This window comes from Stegodyphus dumicola, chromosome 12 (assembly GCF_044657685.1).
Source record: "Stegodyphus dumicola isolate Sdum_Otavi_A_Nest chromosome 12, ASM4465768v1".
Taxonomy (NCBI): domain Eukaryota; kingdom Metazoa; phylum Arthropoda; class Arachnida; order Araneae; family Eresidae; genus Stegodyphus; species Stegodyphus dumicola.
The window spans coordinates 94219648-94238837 of NC_140779.1; the positions used below are offsets into that span (position 1 = coordinate 94219648).

Sequence of the window (19190 nt, forward strand, 5' to 3'; positions counted from 1 at the left end):
TTTTATTTTATCTTACCTGCTGTATATAAGTGAATGTCTTATTTAATCAAAAGTTCGCCCTTCATATTAATTTCAAATGGTGTTTTCAGATATTGTGTATATAAAAAATATTTATCATTCATTTGGTGCAAGTTTAAGGTTACGCTGTATTAGAAATAAACAAAGCAACTAGAGATCTCTCCGAAAATGAATTCGTTTCGTCAAAATTATCACATAATATAAGAATGTTGATGAATCACAAAATATATTTTTTTCTGTCCTGCGCTAAAAAATGAGGACAGAAAAGTCTATACCTACGTTCTTCCAGAGTGGTAGCTGCTACTTCAGCTCCAAACTGGCTTTCCCCCAAAGAATTTTCGCACTTCACACGAAAGAAGTACCTGGTCTTGGGCCTGAGGCCACGAACCGTCAGCGTCGTTTCGGATCCTGGAATTGTCACTGGCCCTCCAGCTATTTCACCTAAAAAAGTTTCTTCGTTTATTTTATCTAAAAGAAAAATAAGGGATGTTATGAAAAATGGGGTGTTTCTTAATATCATGTTTATGTACATTATTCTAGTAGATTACCCTAAAATACTACGAAAATTGAATGATTATCAAGTTCTATTAGAGATTATTGTAATGTAACGCTAAAAAATAAATATAGAAGCTACTAACAGTCTACCTGCGCTTTTCTTAAATTTTATTTTAGAGAAATATTTATCGAGAGTAAATTGTAATGACGTCTTACTTGCAAACTAAAAGTATTATTACGTCTAAAAAATGTTTAATTTATGAAATGGACGTAAATGTAACTTTTTCACATTTTAGTGTCTAAGAATTAAAAAAAAAAAAAATATTTTGCTCTAGAAAATTTAGTAAGAAAAATACAAATTGGTTATCTGATGTCAAAGAAGTAATGCGTGTGCGCATTATATTATGTTATGCGTATATTTTTATCAACAGATGAATTCATATGCTATGATTCCCAAGTGATCTCATATACATATATCCCACATTCGCGAAATGAAGAAATTAATTTTGAACATGATACACATATTTATAGATCATTAGTCAGAACTTTATATGTAAGACAAATTAGAATTAAATTCAGAATTACATGTTAAAAGATTCATTATAAAAGATGGAAGTACGTTGTTAAGATAAAACATAAACTGAACCATAGCGATATCTTAATACAACATACTTTCCGATTTCTACATAGAAGTATAAATGTGTAAATTAAAATATTATTACTTGAAAAATAACTTTTAATTAAACTGAAAAGAATCAAACTTATTTTTGACTAAATGGTATTTTTCTACAGTATTTTAAATCCAATGAAGAATATAGACTTATTTAAATATAGAATTCATATGACTTCTATGTATAATAAGTTTATAAAAAAACATTAAGTATGGAATAAAATAAACCTTTAAATAAATTTTAATACGAATACATGTTTAAATAAAATTTCACACCTTACTATGCTTAAATAAATAATAAGAAACCTGTAACTACATGACAAATTTAATTGCATGATGAATAAGTATATACCTAAACATTTTTTGTCGCGGTAAAATATCAGTGAATCTATATCCTCGGGTGATTTCATGACATTAAATAATATAATTTTCAGACTTCAAATAGAAAAACAATTAATTTTACAACAAAATGTTTTATATAATGAATATAAAATGGCGCATTTTAAAATGATTTGCACATATTTAAATTTTAGATTATTTTATTACATAAACATATTTGTTAATTAGCCAAAGAATCCTTACCATTTATTTGCCTCCACATGACTGTGTACTGCAATATAGGAGAATTACCATCAAATGGTTTATTCCAAGTCAGCCTTACGCTCCTGCTAGATATATCATGTACTTCTAGATTCTGTGGGGCATCTGGAATATCTGTAATTAAAATAAGATTCATAAAATTTGTTATATTCCTATGATATTTTATGGAACATTCATTAAAATGGGAAAATATGCGTAAAAAGGGTCTTTTTTCTGACAAAACGTCGCATCGCAAATTTATAAGGAATCTCGCCTTACACAGATTTGAAGATGCACGATAACAAATATATATATATATATATCTCGATGTATAAATTAATATGCGAGATAACAAATATTATATTTATATGCGACCCATAACAAATAAATTGAGCAAGCAAAACTAAATTTTATTGCATTGAAAAAAAGTACCCCTCGAACACAAAAATAATTAGACAGTTCTATATTTATATTTCCTGTTCTACTGGGCTGATTGACTGAATTTAATTTGAGTTTTTTACGTCTAGAATGCACGATATATTGAAGTATGGGAAAAAATTCGGCAAGCTGTTTCAGAAAAAGTAAAATTTTGTGTTAAAATACCTGTGTGAGAACAATGATATGTATGAATCTAATATATAGCCTAAGTTGCGCTTTCGAAACATGAAAAAATTAAATTAAGTTTTGCCTATCGGCCCAGTAGAACAGGAGGTATAGAACATTCTTTTAGCCCAAAATGCGTTAGCTCAGAAGGGCTATTAATTTCGTTTTGGCATTTTGCGTTGAAAACTTTAAATGCCCGTTTCACTTTTCAAATTGTTGCCACCAAATATTATCGGCCTGTGTTATATTTAAAAAAATTAAATAATGAAGAATCTGCATAAATGTATGTACGTTTCCCGCATTGTAATAAAACAACGGTACCTGGAGCCATCGAATTTTGAATAACGTAATCCTGCACCGAATAAGGGCACCTGGCAGCCCTAATTTGGAATTAGGAATTTGTTTTATTATCAATTTTTCATTTTGTAACACCTTAACGAATTTTTGATTAGCAAACTCAAGGATTTCAAAGTGAGCAATGGCAACACTGTACGAAAAAAAATTATCACCAGGGCGCGAGATTGTGTACAGAAATTCTAACGGTATGCTGATTTTAAAATTATTTTGCGATATTCCTGTTGAATTGAATTTTATGGTTTAAGGGCGAAGAACATATTTAATAAATAAAGGTAACACACAAAACGTTAAAAAATCGCCCCTTTGTGCCATAATGTAAAATCTGAAAGCTTCCAAAATTTTGTTTTCAAGTTGTACTTTTCTTTCGTATTTTACAAACGTGTAATGTGCTACATTTGATTAGGTGATAGATATTTTTTAAGTTATTGAGAGTATTTTTTAAGTTATTGAGCCTTAAATATACAGGGAACCCGAATGATGCTACAGTTGAATGAAAACAATGATGATGACATTTTTTCGAAAATTATCTTCTTCACTATCACAGAAATCATTTGTGAAATTATGCCAAGTTATATTTGCCGCAATGTTGTGTAAGAGAACGGCCATGCTGGACGCAGCACATGTTAATGATGGATTAAAAAGTCATCATTCCTGTCTTCGGATTTAATTCTAAGCGGTATTTTTCTTTGTGAGATTTTTTTTCGGTTCTAAAACATTCATCTCAAAGACCTCAGTAATTGTATTTCAGGTCGTATGGCGTTGGTCATGATATACTTGCTACATGATACATATGATACTGACCATTAACGAAGTTTATGCAAGAAGGTTGGTGAATTTCTCTCATATTCCTAATATTTTAATACAGTAAAATTGACAAAGTTTCTTTATGTATTTATTACATTTTTTTTAATGTTTCACTGAGTCATGAATAACCATTTATACAAAATGTTTAATTTATACTATTTCAATAAGTCAATAACTATTAAAAGCATTTGGTATTTATAAGCTAATGTTATAAAGTATTTCTCCCACTTCTCTAGCGTGCCTTCGTGGTGTAACGGTAGCACGCTATGCCGGTATTCCAGAGATCCGTGGTTCGATTCCCGGCGAAGGTGGTTGCTAATTTTTCATCTCTCTGGCATCCAAAAAATCCACAAGTCCTACAAGTGGCGCCCGAACTAAAAGAATTGTGGATGATGATTCTCCGCACCCAGGATTTGGCGACTAGGTCCCCTAAAACACTAGTCGCCCTTTAAAAAAGGGAGTAAAGTATTTCTCCCACTTCTCTAGCGTGCCTTCGTGGTGTAACGGTAGCACGCTGGGCCGGTATTCCAGCGGTTCGTGGTTCGATTCACGGCGAAGGCGGTTGCTAATTTTTCATCTCTCTGTCTTCCAAAAAATTCCTAATTTTTCTGCAATGTTAACGACGCTGTGTTACTTAGTATAAAATTTGAAACAACCGAATAAGGCGGGGACAAATATGTATTTATAATATTATATAAAATTACAAAGTAACGAATTAATTACGAATTAGTTAAATGTATTCTGAAGGGACAATCTGTATTATTTTGTAGACAAGTTGAATTAAATGTTGTAGATATGGCATTCTCTAGAGGTTATATAAAGTTATTTATCAAAGAATTGAAAGGGGAAATATATGAGATAGTAGTGCTAAGCATAATGTCATCTCGAAATTTAAAAATTCAGAAATTCGTGGCTAATATTTTTTTCCGGAATCATCTGAAATTTTCAATGTTATGACCAATATATCTTGCGAAATTTCAACCTAGCAATAAAATACTAAATTTTTAGAACATAAACGTATGTTTACTAGAATAAAACGATAATACTGTGCACAAAAGAGCTGTATACTATATATATATATATATATATATATACTATACGATATATATGTAAGAAAAATAAATAATATGTATAAGATTAAATTAGCAGATAAATTAATTTCCCTTCTCTGTTCTAAAAATAGTAACCTCTCTCTGCACTGCTGCGTCATTTTGAGACTATTCTGTGTCATATTATTCTTACGTAATTATGATGATGTAAATGGAACTAAAACTCAACTAGCCAATAGTAATTTTACAGCAATATTAATTGTCCAATCAGAATGCTTTGAGAACCAAACCTAACTCAGTTTGACTTCAGATTTAATCCTGAACATTACGCACTTGCTTTCCAAGTTTTGGCCTAGCTACACTGTTGTCTGCCTGCTGCTGCTTTCTTGCTACAAAGTTTTCAAAAATGTAAGCCCTTTGGAACATGTTGCTGAAAATAAAACTGAAAATTTAATCTGCATTCGCCTCCAATTTTCTAGTCATTATGGATCAACACTCCTACGACATCCAGATTCCTACTTCTGAATATATTACCTACACACACGCACACACATATATATATATATATAACAAAATATGATAGCTGTTTCAAAATATAATTGTTGATCTCAAAATTAGCATTCTAAATTTGATGATCTACCTCTAAATTCATCTCTTCTCACAGGTTAAAGAGTTTTCTATATTACGTAACGTTTTAATGCAGATACCTCTTGTCCAACCAAATTAATTCTAAACCAAAACTGTGAACTGAATTTTTTCGACTCTCACCCTTCTTCCTCTGATGTTCTATGATACTCTGCCCTTTATCGCATAGCTCTCCTTCTAGCAAGACGCTTTTAAACCATGCTGCTCCTTACTTACTTAAGACGACTTTCTAATTCAAAATGCAAGTGATGTATTAAAATATAATTAGAAAACATCTTGTCTGAAAAAGGATAATTTGATATGCATGGAAAAATAACGATTGTGATTTTTCAAGATACGTTGTGCTAAACTGCGTCATCATGCTTTCCATTCTGCCACCTTCAAGCCACTGCAGTCTTCTCAGTCATCTACGCAGTATCTAAGTTGTTAAGATGTTTCTGTTTCACCTACGCATATTTGAAATCATTACATATATATAAAAAGTCGGTAGGATTAACCTGGTGAAAGTTTTCCAGAATGGATTTCGAAATCTGCTGCCTCAAACTACCAGTTAATCATCAAATTCGTTTCCGGTGTGTGATTTAACGGCATATTTTAAAAGTTCTTTGAAATCATCGAGTATCTGTGAGTTCAAAAGTGAAAAGTATTTCGAATCAAGGTCAGTGTCGCCAACGTAGTGAAATATGGTTAATCGTTTTTGCTCGCTTCGAATATTCACAATGTTTATGCATCTCCGATCATCGCGTAGAAAGAAAATTAAACATCCAACGTGCTTTGAAGGTCATCAAAGTGAAATATGAAATGCCAAATAGTATTTTGTGCTCTCTTGAATGTTCAGTGCTTTATTCGGAAAATTCTTCATATTCTAAGAATGCTATATTATCATACGTCATCAAATATGATAGGGAAGTGATATTAATTTCCAAATTGAGTACATTACGTTTAAAAAAATTGCATTTATAAGTTAATTGTATTATGATTTATTGATGGTAATATTTTGCTTAAATCATATTAAGATCAAAGTTAATAATTTAAAAATTTTATCATTTATTTAAAATGTAGTTTTGCATTTCTGAATTGGAAAATAAAAATTATTGAAATTGATAAAAATTGGGTAAAGAATTTGAGGGTTTGACTTAGGGAAGGTTCCTAATGTGAATAAGACTTTTGTACTATTGTTTAAATTTCTTTGAATTTATATTTTTTAATTTTTACTGTATGTTAAGAATGAAATTATTGTTTGAAATTTTGAGTTGTAGGAATTTCTTTAATGTTTTTATGATAAACGTTGAAGGCTCTCACCTTATGAACAAATACATTTTTTTAATCTAAGTATTTTTATTTTTTCATAAAATGGAGTATGTTTTTAATATTCGTATGGAATGACAGCAGTTCGAAAAAGGCCAGTTGCCTCTACAGAAGAAACGGAGGCCTTTTCTACAGCAACTGCTAATTTGGCAAATCTTTTGGCCACTGGTGAAGAATATGTTTACTCAACTGATAAACCAATATGATGGAAATGCTAGTATTTAGTTAAAGTTGTGGAGTCTTCAAGTTTTTTAAAGAATAAGTAAATTTTAAACTGTCTTAATAATAGTGAAAAGTTTAAAATTTGTTGCGTTTATGAATGATGTGTTACAAAATTTTTATATATTAAAATACTTTTCATAAAAACATAATTAAATAACATGAAAGTTGGCATCTTAATTTGTATTATAGAAATATTTTCATCAACAAAAATTGGAAACACTTTTATTTGAGCATTTACTTTGTGTAAATATTTGAATTTTTACTGTGTGGAACTTTCAAGAACTTTACAAAATTTCATTGACATTCTTACCCCAGAACTCTAAAATATGCTATTGTTTAAAAATAATACAGTGCTAAAATTCATAATTCAATTGAAAATTTTATGACTTTCAATGAAATGTCACAATATCGGTAAAGTTTTATGGCAATAATTTTTTGCTTAAAAAAAAAAAGAGTAAATATGTTTTGTATTTTCACAATTATAACTTTAACATTTTGCTGCTCTAATGTTTTTTCTTCCACTCTGCTCACACAACCTTTCTTTTGAAGGGGGATATGTAAGATATAACAAAATATGATAGCTGTTTCAAAATATAATTGATGATCTCAAAATTAACTTTCTAAATTTGATGATCAACCCCTAAATTCATCTCTTCTCACAGGTTCCAGAGTTTTCTATATTACGTAACGTTTTAATGCAGATACCTCTTGTCCAATCAAATTAATTTTAAACCAAAACTGTGAACTGAAACTTTCCCACTCCCAGCCTTCTTCCTATCAAAGGACTATAAACTACCCTTTTTTTACCGCATAGCTTTCCTGCTGGCAAGACGGTTTTAAAACCATGCTGCTGCTGCTTACTTTCTTAAGATGATGTTCTAATTCAAACTGCAATTTATGTATTCAAATATAATTAGGAACATCTTGTCTGAAAAAGGATGATTTGATATGGGTGGAAGAAATAAAGATTGTGATTTTTCAAAATATGTTGTGCTAAATTGCGTCATCATGCTTTCCACTCTGCCATCTTCAAGCCACTATGGTCTTCTCGGGTATCTACGCAGTGTTGTGAGCTGTTGAGAGTTCCACTGCTTTCATCTACGCATTTGAAATCATTACATATATATGATTAAAATTACCTTTAATTTTTTTCGCTTGTAAGAGATTTTAAGAGATAAAAGTTTAGGCAAGTTTATTACTCGGAAGTTTTCATAATTTAATGAATAGCGTTTTCGAAAGTACCGGGTGGCCATAATTAAACTGACAGTGCTCACAGTGTTCTGTAGCGCGATGTATTTGCGAGAATGACGCCACATTTTGCAGGAAGATTAAACAAGACGGGGGACGAAGGATTCCGCGGAAAAAAAAAATAGTTCCAGAAGTCACCGCTAGGGCAATGTTTGGCGCTGTGTAATAGAAAACAGAGTATTAACAAATTCAAATTAATATGGAATAAAATTACCTTTTATTATGGATATGCCTTAGAGTACGCTATGGAAAATCTTACGAAAGATTATCAACTTCTATCCGTACAAGATCAGCCGTGTACAGGAGTTACTGTACCCCGACCATGATAAGAGACTGACTTTTTCTCTCACCTTTCTTGCCAGAATGGAGGTGGATGATGCTTGGCCGTGGAAAATCTTATGGGAAGACGAGGCCCACTTTTACCTTAATGGAACTGTGAATACCCAGAACTGCCGAATTTGGGATGACAAATCACCACATGCAGTCACAGCAATTCCCTTACATTCACCAAAGGTTAGTGTGGGTTCACAGCGGAATTTATCGTAGGTCCATTCTTCTATGAGAACTTTACCCTGACAGAACTGGAAACCTGTTCTGTTACCGGAGAGAAATATCGCCACATGTTGAACAGCTTTCATTCCGGCACTTCAGCAAAGACAATGCCTGGGGGAAATTATTTTCATGCAAGATGGAGCCCCTCCACACGTTGCTGTGCGGGTGCAACAGATGCTACGACAGAAATGCACAACAGAAAGAGTCATTAGCTGCTACTTTCCAACTGCATGGCCACCTCGGTCGCCTGATCTTACCCCATGCGACTTCTGGCTATGAGGTTAGACTCATAAGTCCAAGGTCTATCAAGGAGTGGACCAGGACCTGGCTAAGTTGAAGGATAACATATCACGGGCTGTACGGCAGATTCCTGCAGACATGTTACTTTCTGCCGTTGTGCATACTGTGCACAGAATGCAATATGTGGTCCACAACAACGGCAGCCACATTGAACCTCATTTGAGTGCAAAATAAAAGGTAATTTCCGTATTGATTTGCATTTGTTAACACTCTATTTTCTATTACGCAGCGCCAAATATTCCCCTAGCGGTGACTTTTGGAGCTAATTTTTTTTTCGCGGAATCCTTCGTCCCCCGTCTTGTTTAATCTTCCTACAAAATGTGGCGTCATTCTCGCAAATAGATCGCGCTACAGAACACTGTGAGCACTGTCAGTTTAATTATGGCCACCCGTTATACTTGTGTACACTTTTGTTAGTTTTTCTTTCAGTTTATTTAGGTTTTTCAAATTAGTATTTTTTCAATTAAATTTATGTTATTTAAATTTTTTTTATTATTTTTTATGCCTGTATTTCATAGACCGAGGAGCGACATATGTAGGAGTAGTTCTTTGAATTTGTAATACTATTAAAAATTTATATTGCATAGAAAATAATTAAATTTCATCAGTTTGAGTCATATAATGTCGAGAAGAACGAAACGTGTTGTTCGGCACTTATTAATCCTCCCAGATTAATGTTTTAAACCTGGGAGGATTAATAAGTGCCTAATAAGTGTTTAAAACATTGAAAAAGTGTTATTAATAGTTTGTTAGTCTTCCTAGAAGTCTTTTAATTTTTGCTTCTTTAATTTAATTATTTACACACATCTTACAGTTCTTTCGTTTTCATAACAAAAGTTTGGTTTTCATCTCAGGCTTAAAATATTGTTGTGTGCGTACGGGTTCGCAATAAATTGAATGCACAAGTCCGATGAAAAGTGAATAAAATTTATTCTTATCATAACGAATAAAAACAAATCCTGAAATTTTCTGAGATATTAGTACAATATAGCAATATCTCACAGTAGTTATATTTAAGCTTCTAAAACGTTATACAGAACACAAGTCAAAGTAGAGAAAAGTAATCCGATCTCACCGCGAATTTTCTGCAATAAACAACAACAATTTCCTAAATAACTGAACTGAGATGTTTTCCTCCCGCTTTTATAAGCTTTTTAATCAGCACGAGAATATTCTGGTATTGTCTCGATTTTTCCCGAAAGCAAAAGCGTACAATTACGAGATATCTATTAAATGAGCGTGCTCCTTTATTTTTTAATTTTTCCGACGTAGCTTTCTCTTCAAATAAGTCTCGTGCTGCATTGCTCGGTAATATAAAAATTTTTAATTAATTCTATTAAAAATTGCTAAATAAATACAAAATCCGTAACAATATTTTTCATTTCTCGTTTACAGGCAAAATTTACTGGCCTTCCAGATTTTTCTTCAGATAAGCTAATGTACGAGGGCTATCCAGAAAGTAGATTACGTTTTGGAATAAAAAAATAAACAAAGTATAGGAAACAAATTTTATTATATACAGATGAAAGCCACACTCAAATACTACTTTTCTACATAGTCACCATACAAATTAAGGCATTTATCGTAGCGATGTACGAGCTTGGAAATTCCTTCGTCGAAAAATTCGGCCGCCTGCGCCTTCAACCACTTCGTTACCTCTTCTTGCCTTCCATCTTGCACAAAACTTGTGGTAACCAAGCTTTTCGCTGATGATTTCGTGCAACAAACTTCGCGAAATTTGTGGAAAACTCAAAGAAAGTTCCGTTATTGTGAAATTTCGATTTTCACGGACTTTAGCATCGACTTTTTCGAGAAGTTCGGCGGTCACTATGCTGGGTCTCCCACTTCGATCTTCGTCGTGAACATTGGTTCGGCCATTTTGAAATCTTATGACCCACTGACGCACTCCACCTTCAGTGATAATGTTGTCCCCATACACTTCACGAAGCTGCCGATAGATTTCTATCGGTTTACAGTTTTTTGCAGTCAGAAACCTTATTACTGAGCGCACCTCGCAGCTTGCGGGATTTTCAATTAACGCAGACATTTCAAACCGTCACAGTATCTGAACGGAGCACAGCACGAACCTCTCACTAGCACGGCTAGATGCAGACTGAGCTGCGCAACGCTCTGACCCCAAGATGGCCGCGCTAGCCCCGCCCCTAGCGGACACAGACGGAAACGTAATCTACTTCCTGGATGGCCCTCGTATTAAAAATAATTTCTTTTCGAACTAAACTCTCTCTTTATATATATATATATATACAAATACACATATATTCTAATTTAATATATATATATATATATATACAAATACACATATATTTTAATTTAAGATGTAAAGTAAAATCAATGGTTTAAATTTAAAAATGTCAGAAATTCAAATCAAACCATCATACAAAAATTACAGATAATTTCCTTTAATCTTACGAATCAAATTAATGGCCATATTTATCTCTGCTGACTGAACTAACTTTAAAATTTTAATTTGAAATAATTATGTTGTTCTGGAAAATATTATATCATAATTGAAGGAGGGCTAAGAGATAAAAAAACGCAAAGTCTCATTAACTTACCCCACACGCAATCATTTCCTTTATTGCACTGATGATATCGTTACTTTTCAATAATAACTAATTTTACGATCCGGCTCCCATGAATTCCTCTGTGAACGCGATTTTCATAATTCCTTTCTTTGATTTCTTCTTATACAGAGGACTGGAATTGAATCTTTGTGGTTAGTCACGCAAATCACGCGATTTAAACTCTGCGTCGCATAATGACTGTGTAATTAGAAATTCAATATCCTCATTCGCAAAGGATATCGTTTCGAACGTCAGAATGGGCAGAGAGGAAATGTCGATAGCTTTCCGCCATTACATTTTTGCATCAGAGGAGTTGCTGCTGTAAATCTAAACTCTCATTTAGGAGTTTTATGTATAATAATTCCTTTAACTTGAACGTGATGGGAGCAAAATAGAAGAGTAATTGCTTCCATATTTGAAAACATAAAAATGAAAAGAAATAAATCGTAAAAAATTTTGGAAATAAAACAAGCTAGAAAAAGTAAATGCAAATCTTTCAATCTGAAAAATTCAGAACACTGTGCATACACTTATACATATTGTTGCGTTTATTTTACTGACACCAGATGTTACGTTATTTTATTCTTTCACGTTTGTACGGCGTTCGTGTGGATTTGGAGTCAATAATGACTACAGCACTTGATGGAATATCGAAACACACTTTATTTACCAATATTAATCAGGACAGCTCCAAAAAACTTTTACAGTCGTCGAAGATCTGCTATAAACACGTTGGAACAATCAGCGACACAGCCTTCAGGTGATCAGGCTATCATGGTGACGACAGCTTCATTGCAAAGCACCAGGATACAGCTTCCGAATCTGCTCGGTCGTTCTCGGAACTCCACGTACTCTCGAGACTCTCCACGCTACAACTCGCGATGCACTCGACGTCACACAGAGCACAGCTCCTGACTCTTTGGTTCAGTCGTTCCCGGAGCTGAACACACTCTCTCGACGATGCACTAACCGAGATAAGAGACTCTTCGACGCACTCGACGACCCGCTCGGCACTCACTGCTCGGCTGTCAACTCGATCGTCTGCGCACGGACTAAGTAGATGAGAGACACTGCGGACCAGCAGGGTTTATATAGCTTTAGACTTGTGTTCGAGAACATTCTGGGCTAAACCGGTAAGAATTCGTTCCAGAAGGTTCTCCATCCGTCCATCGCATATTATTGCCAATTTTGTCGCCGACGATGTCTCGCCAAATGTCGCAACCCTGCCTTTCTTGCTCTTTTATGGCAACCCTAAAACTGCTTTGCGGGGAAGCCATCTTACCGCGCCTGTATATTTCTTAACAATATGTTAGAGTTGATACATTTATATATCTTGAAGTGTTTCTCGAAGTTTGTATTTAAAAAAAAAATTAAATATAAAAATTATCAGATTGAAAATAAATTACAATCCAATCTTGATTTGTAGATTTCAATTTAGTATCTGAACTAATTTTAAAGCAAAACTCTTACCATAAGTCTAATATAGTTTAAAAACTAACTGGTATTTGAAATAGCAAAAGTAAGCTGTGTTTAGAAATACTATGATAATATTATTTCATTATAAAATAAAGCCATGCGAAGACATGTATATTTACTTAACAGAGAAAACTCATAATTATCACAGACGTAACCATGCGTTCATCCCATCAGATCGCTTGCGATCGAGGCTTGCAACAAATATTTCCCTTAAGTGGCAAATATTTTCCATTTTGTACAGACACAAAATCAATTAACTAAAAGCAGTTCTCAAAGAAGTTGCCTTTTATGTGTTTAATAAATAGTAAAGTTCGAAGTTATAGTTCGAAGTTTTACGAAAGAATTATTTGCAAGTCATTAATCATAAATATAATGTAAAATGCACTAAGAAGCATTTGCGATAATTTTTTGTTCAAAAGCACTAAGAAGCATTTGCGATAATTTTTTTTTTTTTTTTTTTTTTTTTTTTGCAAAAGCATGCATTAGCAATTGAAAAAAATCTAAAGATACGTAGGTTGCAGTGCATATGAACACACATGTAACATTGCTCCAATTCTCTGACTCTGCTTACTATAAAGGTTACTGGTATGTGCTACGAATTTCAGTTCTGTAGTAATATTACAGTAAATGAATAAAGACATTAGTTAATTTTTCTTCACTTCTTTTGATCCTTGAGAAGACTGGCCTTTTGAATTGTTCGATTTTTTTGCTTTCAATTACATCTATTTTCTAAATTATTATTCCAAAACCTGACTACAAGTATAGTTTTAAGGATTTTCTCTTAAAATTAGTTTTTAATAGATTGTTAGCCCTTTAAAAACCGATTTTGGGAAATAATATGCTTAATTTCGGCTCTATCTGATTCATAAAATCTTCAATATCTTCTCTTCTAACTAAAAACAGATTGTTTTGTAAAAGCTAAAAATATATTTTATCCAATACGATTATAAACGAAAATAAGATGTTTTACCAGAATTGAACATTTTAGTGTGTAGAATATCTTAAGTAGGTACAGGGTGATCAGCGACTAAGCCCTTATTTCAAAATTAAATATCTCTACAACAAAGATCGATAGACATATGCGGTAAACTGTACGTTTATTAGCAAAACTGTAAAAATGGTGTACAAAAGTTTAGAAAATTTAGTTACGAAAATCGTTAACAGATGGCGCTCTAATCGCAATGACTTATCAGTAGCCTTTAAAAATGTGCTTTGAATTCGAAAGTGATCAGTACGACTGTTGGCTAATGAAAAAAGGCTAACGTAGAAAGTGAAATAATATATTCCATTGAACAACGTGTTTTTTCGGTTCTGGAATTTCACCAATTAGAACACAGTCCTATGGCAACACGTCGCAGTTTTCAAAACCGATTCAATGCTCCAGTTGGACCCGATGCGATAACCATTCGCATGCTCTTCGCGAAATTTGAACGGACTGGCAGCGTGGCTGATAATCGAAAGGGAAATGTTGGGCCTAGGCAAACTGTAGTCACTCCTGAAAATGCAGCCAAAGTTTCTGGAATTGTTCAGCAAAATCCTAGGAAAAGCATCCGACGGATGGCATTAGAGACAGGTTTGAAGTACACGAGCACGCAAAAAATATTAAAAAATAGCCTACGGCTGTTTCCATACAAAATCCAAAGTCATCAAACCATACCCATGAAAGCTGTGCAACAAAGGGTTGACTTTGCGAATCAGATTCTAACAATGGTCGGCAACGACAGATTTGATGCGAGCTGCATCTGGTTCACAGATGAGGCACATTTTCATTTGAATGGAATCGTTAATAAACAAAACTGGAGATTTTGGGGTACCGAAAATCCTCATTTGTGTGAAGAGAAAGCACTGCATTCGTCTAAAGTTACTGCATGGGCTGCGGTATGCGCTAGAGACATTATCGGACCATTTTTCGTACGAGAAACAATAACTACTGAACGTTACGTTACAATTTTGGAACAATTCGTCAGCACTCAACTAGCGTTGGAGGATCGACCAGGTATCGACTGGTTCATGCAAGATGGGGCTCGAACAGATAAAGTTTTTCGCTTTCTTCATGAATACTTTGGAAATAGAGTAATTGCGTTAGATTATCCGCAATTTAATGACACAAGAATAGCTTGGCCTCCATATTCTCCCAATCTGAGTCCTTGTGACTTCTTTCTGTGGGGCGCATTGAAAGACACTGTCTATCGAAATAATCCCGCTGCTCTAGATGAGCTTGAATCGTTGATTGGTGTTGCATGTGATTCCTTTTCCGTTGAGACATTGCAAGACGTAATGTCAAATTTCATTGTTCGTTTACGCCACCTCATTGTTTCGAACGGTGAATATTTTGAAAAAAAAAATTGTATTTTGATTGCAAAGGCTGCTTCAATTTATTGTTTTTTTAACTGCTTTCAGACAAAGAGTTTTTCAGCGCAGAGCGCCATCTGTTAACGATTTTCGGAACTAAATTTCTAAACTTTTGCACACCAATTTTACAGTTTTGCTAATGAACGTACAGTTTACCGCATAATTCTATCGATCTTTGTTGTAGAGATATATAATTTTGAAATCTGGGCTTATTCGCTGATCACCCTGTATCTTAAGGTAGCATTATGTAGAAATATAAGGGTGATTATCAAAGGGTATGAGGATATATCTGTAGATATTAAATCCTGTTTCGCAGTAATTGGAACTTCACGGTAATACCGAACCTGAGTTCTAAGATGGCAAAAATATGATTCTAGTGAACACAGTGAATATTTAAATGTTCATTAAGCGCTATGCAGCTAGAATGATTTTAAAATCATTCTAGCTTAAAACGCAAATTTTAATCTTTAAAACGCAAATTTCTTTTGAAAATTAATTAAAATCTTTAAAACGCAAATTTCTTTTGAAACACCTGATGCTAAAATAATCTCTACCATAGTTTATAAAAAAGGCAGAAAAGGAAGAAAGGGGAATTTTGAGAATGAAGAACTGTTAGAAATATTATTTACAGCAGAGCTGATGCTTAAAGCAGTGAATATTTTGCTAATTTGCAGTTACAATCTGGTGAGAAAGGAGATTAGGTTTCTTAATGCAGTAGAAAAATTATAAACAAAACATTGAAATATGCTACAAATATTAAACGTTAACACACAAATTACAATTACAGATTTTTAGGCAGATGAAAATTTTAAACCCGAAAACAAATGAATTTACTTTGTATTAATTTATATGGGGCAAATTGTTTCTGTCTATGAATATTTCAGCTGATGAGCCATTCTCAGGAAAGAATTAAATTCGTCAAATAAAGATTCTCTATATATCATTATATTTAAGATTACCAACCACCATTCCAAGTAGTTAAATCAAAGGAAATTAATAATGCATTTACGACTATTTAAAACGCAAATGCGTTTTGATACTGAAATTATCTGACGTAGATAAACATAATTATAACTAAGATGTTTTGAATGTTAATCGATCAAAAATAACTGTGAAAGAAGATATAATTACACAAGTGACAACTTAGCTTCAGGTTGATCTCTTACATTTCACAGTTGATTGAAAATTTATAGATAAAATATGTATTGCAAGTTCTTCATCATTATCAGATCATGATCTTTGTCTTTGAGTACCGTTCTCGTTTTTGTGTATAAATAAAATATATCAACAAATAAAACTTATACTTCTACCACATGAAAGCTTCCACAGAAATCTTTTAAATAAAAACCTATCTTCAATCTCACATTAAAAACTAACGCAAGTGTGATAAGCTAAAATATAATCATTGTTTTCAAATTAGACAAAAGCGTAATAATCCACTTATACACTTTTCCAATAACCTAGATCAGACTTTTGATTATAAAGCAATTTTTTATCCGTTTTAAATTCCTCCAGTTTCCTTACTCTTTCCCTAAAAAAGGAATATAAAAAATCTGTCGATATACACTTCAAAAAAAAAAATCTTTTTTTTTCTCCCGGCTACTCACCTTGCACTGTTAATTGAATGTTCATGGAATCTTCACCGTAATCGTTAATAGCGGTGCAAGTGAACAAGGCAGAGTCCTTTCTCTCAGCTTTTTCGATAATCAATTTCGTTCTATCTCCATCTCCCAGCTCTTCGTTCATCATCCTGTACCTAATAAAGCATAAAATGGTTAGATGTATGCAATCACTGAGATATAACAGCAGTGTTAAGTGAATATTCGAATTTTTTACACTTGCATCTTTATCGGAGAATAGTCAGTTTCTAAACACTTTGATAAATGTTCAACTCGCTATTAATTGGATTTCCGATAAGGTTGCTGAAAGTGCATAATTTAAAATTTAGAGTTGTCATCTTTCTCTTTAGTAAGTTTGTGTAAGTAGCAACATAAGGAAAAGAATGTTCAAGTGGCAAGAAAACAAATATAACAGCATAATTTATATTACAAATGTTTTAAATGTAGTTTAAAATTTTTGAAAAAGGCCTTCATACATATTTATAATATTTTCTTGAATGGCACATACTAATTTTAATACTTCGTAAAATTTAAGAAATTTATATTACGAATATCATATTTAATATTTAAAATTCAATATATATTTAGGAGACATCAATTCGGTTTCATGTTCGAATTTTACGAGGGCAAAATGCAAAGATGAAGATTTTAAATGTAGTTTCAGCACTTTTAAATTTGCATCTCTTATCCATATTACAAATATTTTAAATGTAGTTTAAAATTTTTGAAAAAGGCCTTCATAAATATTTATAATATTTTACTGAATGACACATACTAATTTTAATATTTCGTAAAATTTAAGAAATTTTTATTACGAATATCATATTTAATGTTTAAAATTTAATATATATTTAGGAGACATAAATTCGGGTTCATATTTAGAATTTTACGAGGGCAAAATGCAAAGCTATAGATGCAGATTTAAATGTAGTTTAAGTATTTTTAAATCTGCATCTCTTAAAAACGAAACATCACCCAAATCTCATTATTTGAAGTAAAAGGAATTCTTAATTTTATAGCAGAATCCTATGCATTCCAGATTTGGAGGATTCAAGAAATAGTAATTTTCTAACTTTGAAAAAATGTATTCAGTAGACGAGCCCTCAAAAAGGCGGTATATTGTAATTTTTCCGGTTTTTTTAACTAATTTTACTGTCCGAATATCGGGAGAGGAATATTTTGCCAGTAATTTAATTTCCGAAGTTCCAGTTAGAGTAAGAATATAACAAATGAAAAGTTATCATGGATAAACAACTGGACATTATCACAATATTATTTCTTCAAAGTAACATATATTCTAATGACAATAGTGATATTAACTTTATAATATCTGATGGGGTAACTGGCTTGGACACATCGCGCTGTGCGCAACGTGTACATTTCAGCTGCTTTCGAAAATCCCCAAGGACACCTCACATGAATGAGTGTTGACCTCAATTCCCAAAAGGGACATTGCCGGAACAAAGAAGAAGAGGAGCGAACAAAAACCCCAGATTTTCAAAAAACAAACACATCAGCAGCAGATAAGTCTAAAACAATCTGCAACGTAAATAATAGAAGTAAGCTGAAACACATGTTTGGAAAGTTTCTTAAGTGTGGAATTACCTGCGACTTCCCAGTAGTTTATGAAACATGTGGGCAAAATGCGTTTCAAATAAAAAATACAAGATGAAATAAAACGGATGAAATGTTAATATAAAATTACAAATATAAAATGAATACAAAGACTAAAAATAAAAATAATGAAAGGAATACAATTTACAAAAAAAAAAAAAAAAAAAAAAAAAAAAAAAAAAGGTTACTTTTTTGGAAAGGGAAAATTAATAAAATAGAGGAAATTAGGCGGATATTTTTTAAATATTTTAGCATTAAGGGGAGGGATATGCGAGAAAATATGGTATACCTATGAATAATTCCTCTCATGTAAAAAATAAACATTGATTCAAATGTAATTCGCTTTAGTTTTTCAACAAGCATTCAATCATTTAAAACTGTCTTTTTCAGTTCTGTCAAATCTTAGCTTTTAAAAAGACAAGAAGTAAGAATCACCAAAAAGAGGTCTGCGAAATAATAAAACAAGAACACATGCCAAAAAACATGCACAATATAAGTTAATAAAACGTACAGAAACGCCTTAAATTTGCCAAGATTTTTCTGAAATTTTTAATTAACAGCGGAGGTGTGGTGAATGATTACCTAAGTAAGATGATTCCTTGGCTTTAATCGTTTTAGGTAAATCATTTTTTAAGACTTAGTCACGTAATTAAAAGGTTGAATCGAGTTATATCTTTCACTCTCATTTAGAGTT

At 32.6% G+C, this 19190-nt stretch overlaps 1 protein-coding gene across 2 annotated transcripts in view; it reads right to left on the reverse strand.

Moving 5' to 3' along the window:
* The window catches only part of LOC118186257 (cell adhesion molecule Dscam1-like), a 1080749-nt gene that overhangs the window by 222111 nt on the left and 839448 nt on the right, over positions 1–19190 (reverse strand). Inside the window, exons 13-15 of one of the 2 annotated variants that reach the window (XM_085806701.1) lie at positions 16871–17019; positions 1766–1897; positions 298–459 (exon numbers count right to left, since the gene is read on the reverse strand). In XM_085806701.1, coding sequence (XP_085662827.1) covers positions 298–459; positions 1766–1897; positions 16871–17019 — 443 coding nt within the window. Of the gene's footprint in view, positions 1–297; positions 487–1765; positions 1898–16870; positions 17020–19190 lie in introns of both variants that reach the window. The other variant, XM_085806700.1, reaches the window with a different exon arrangement.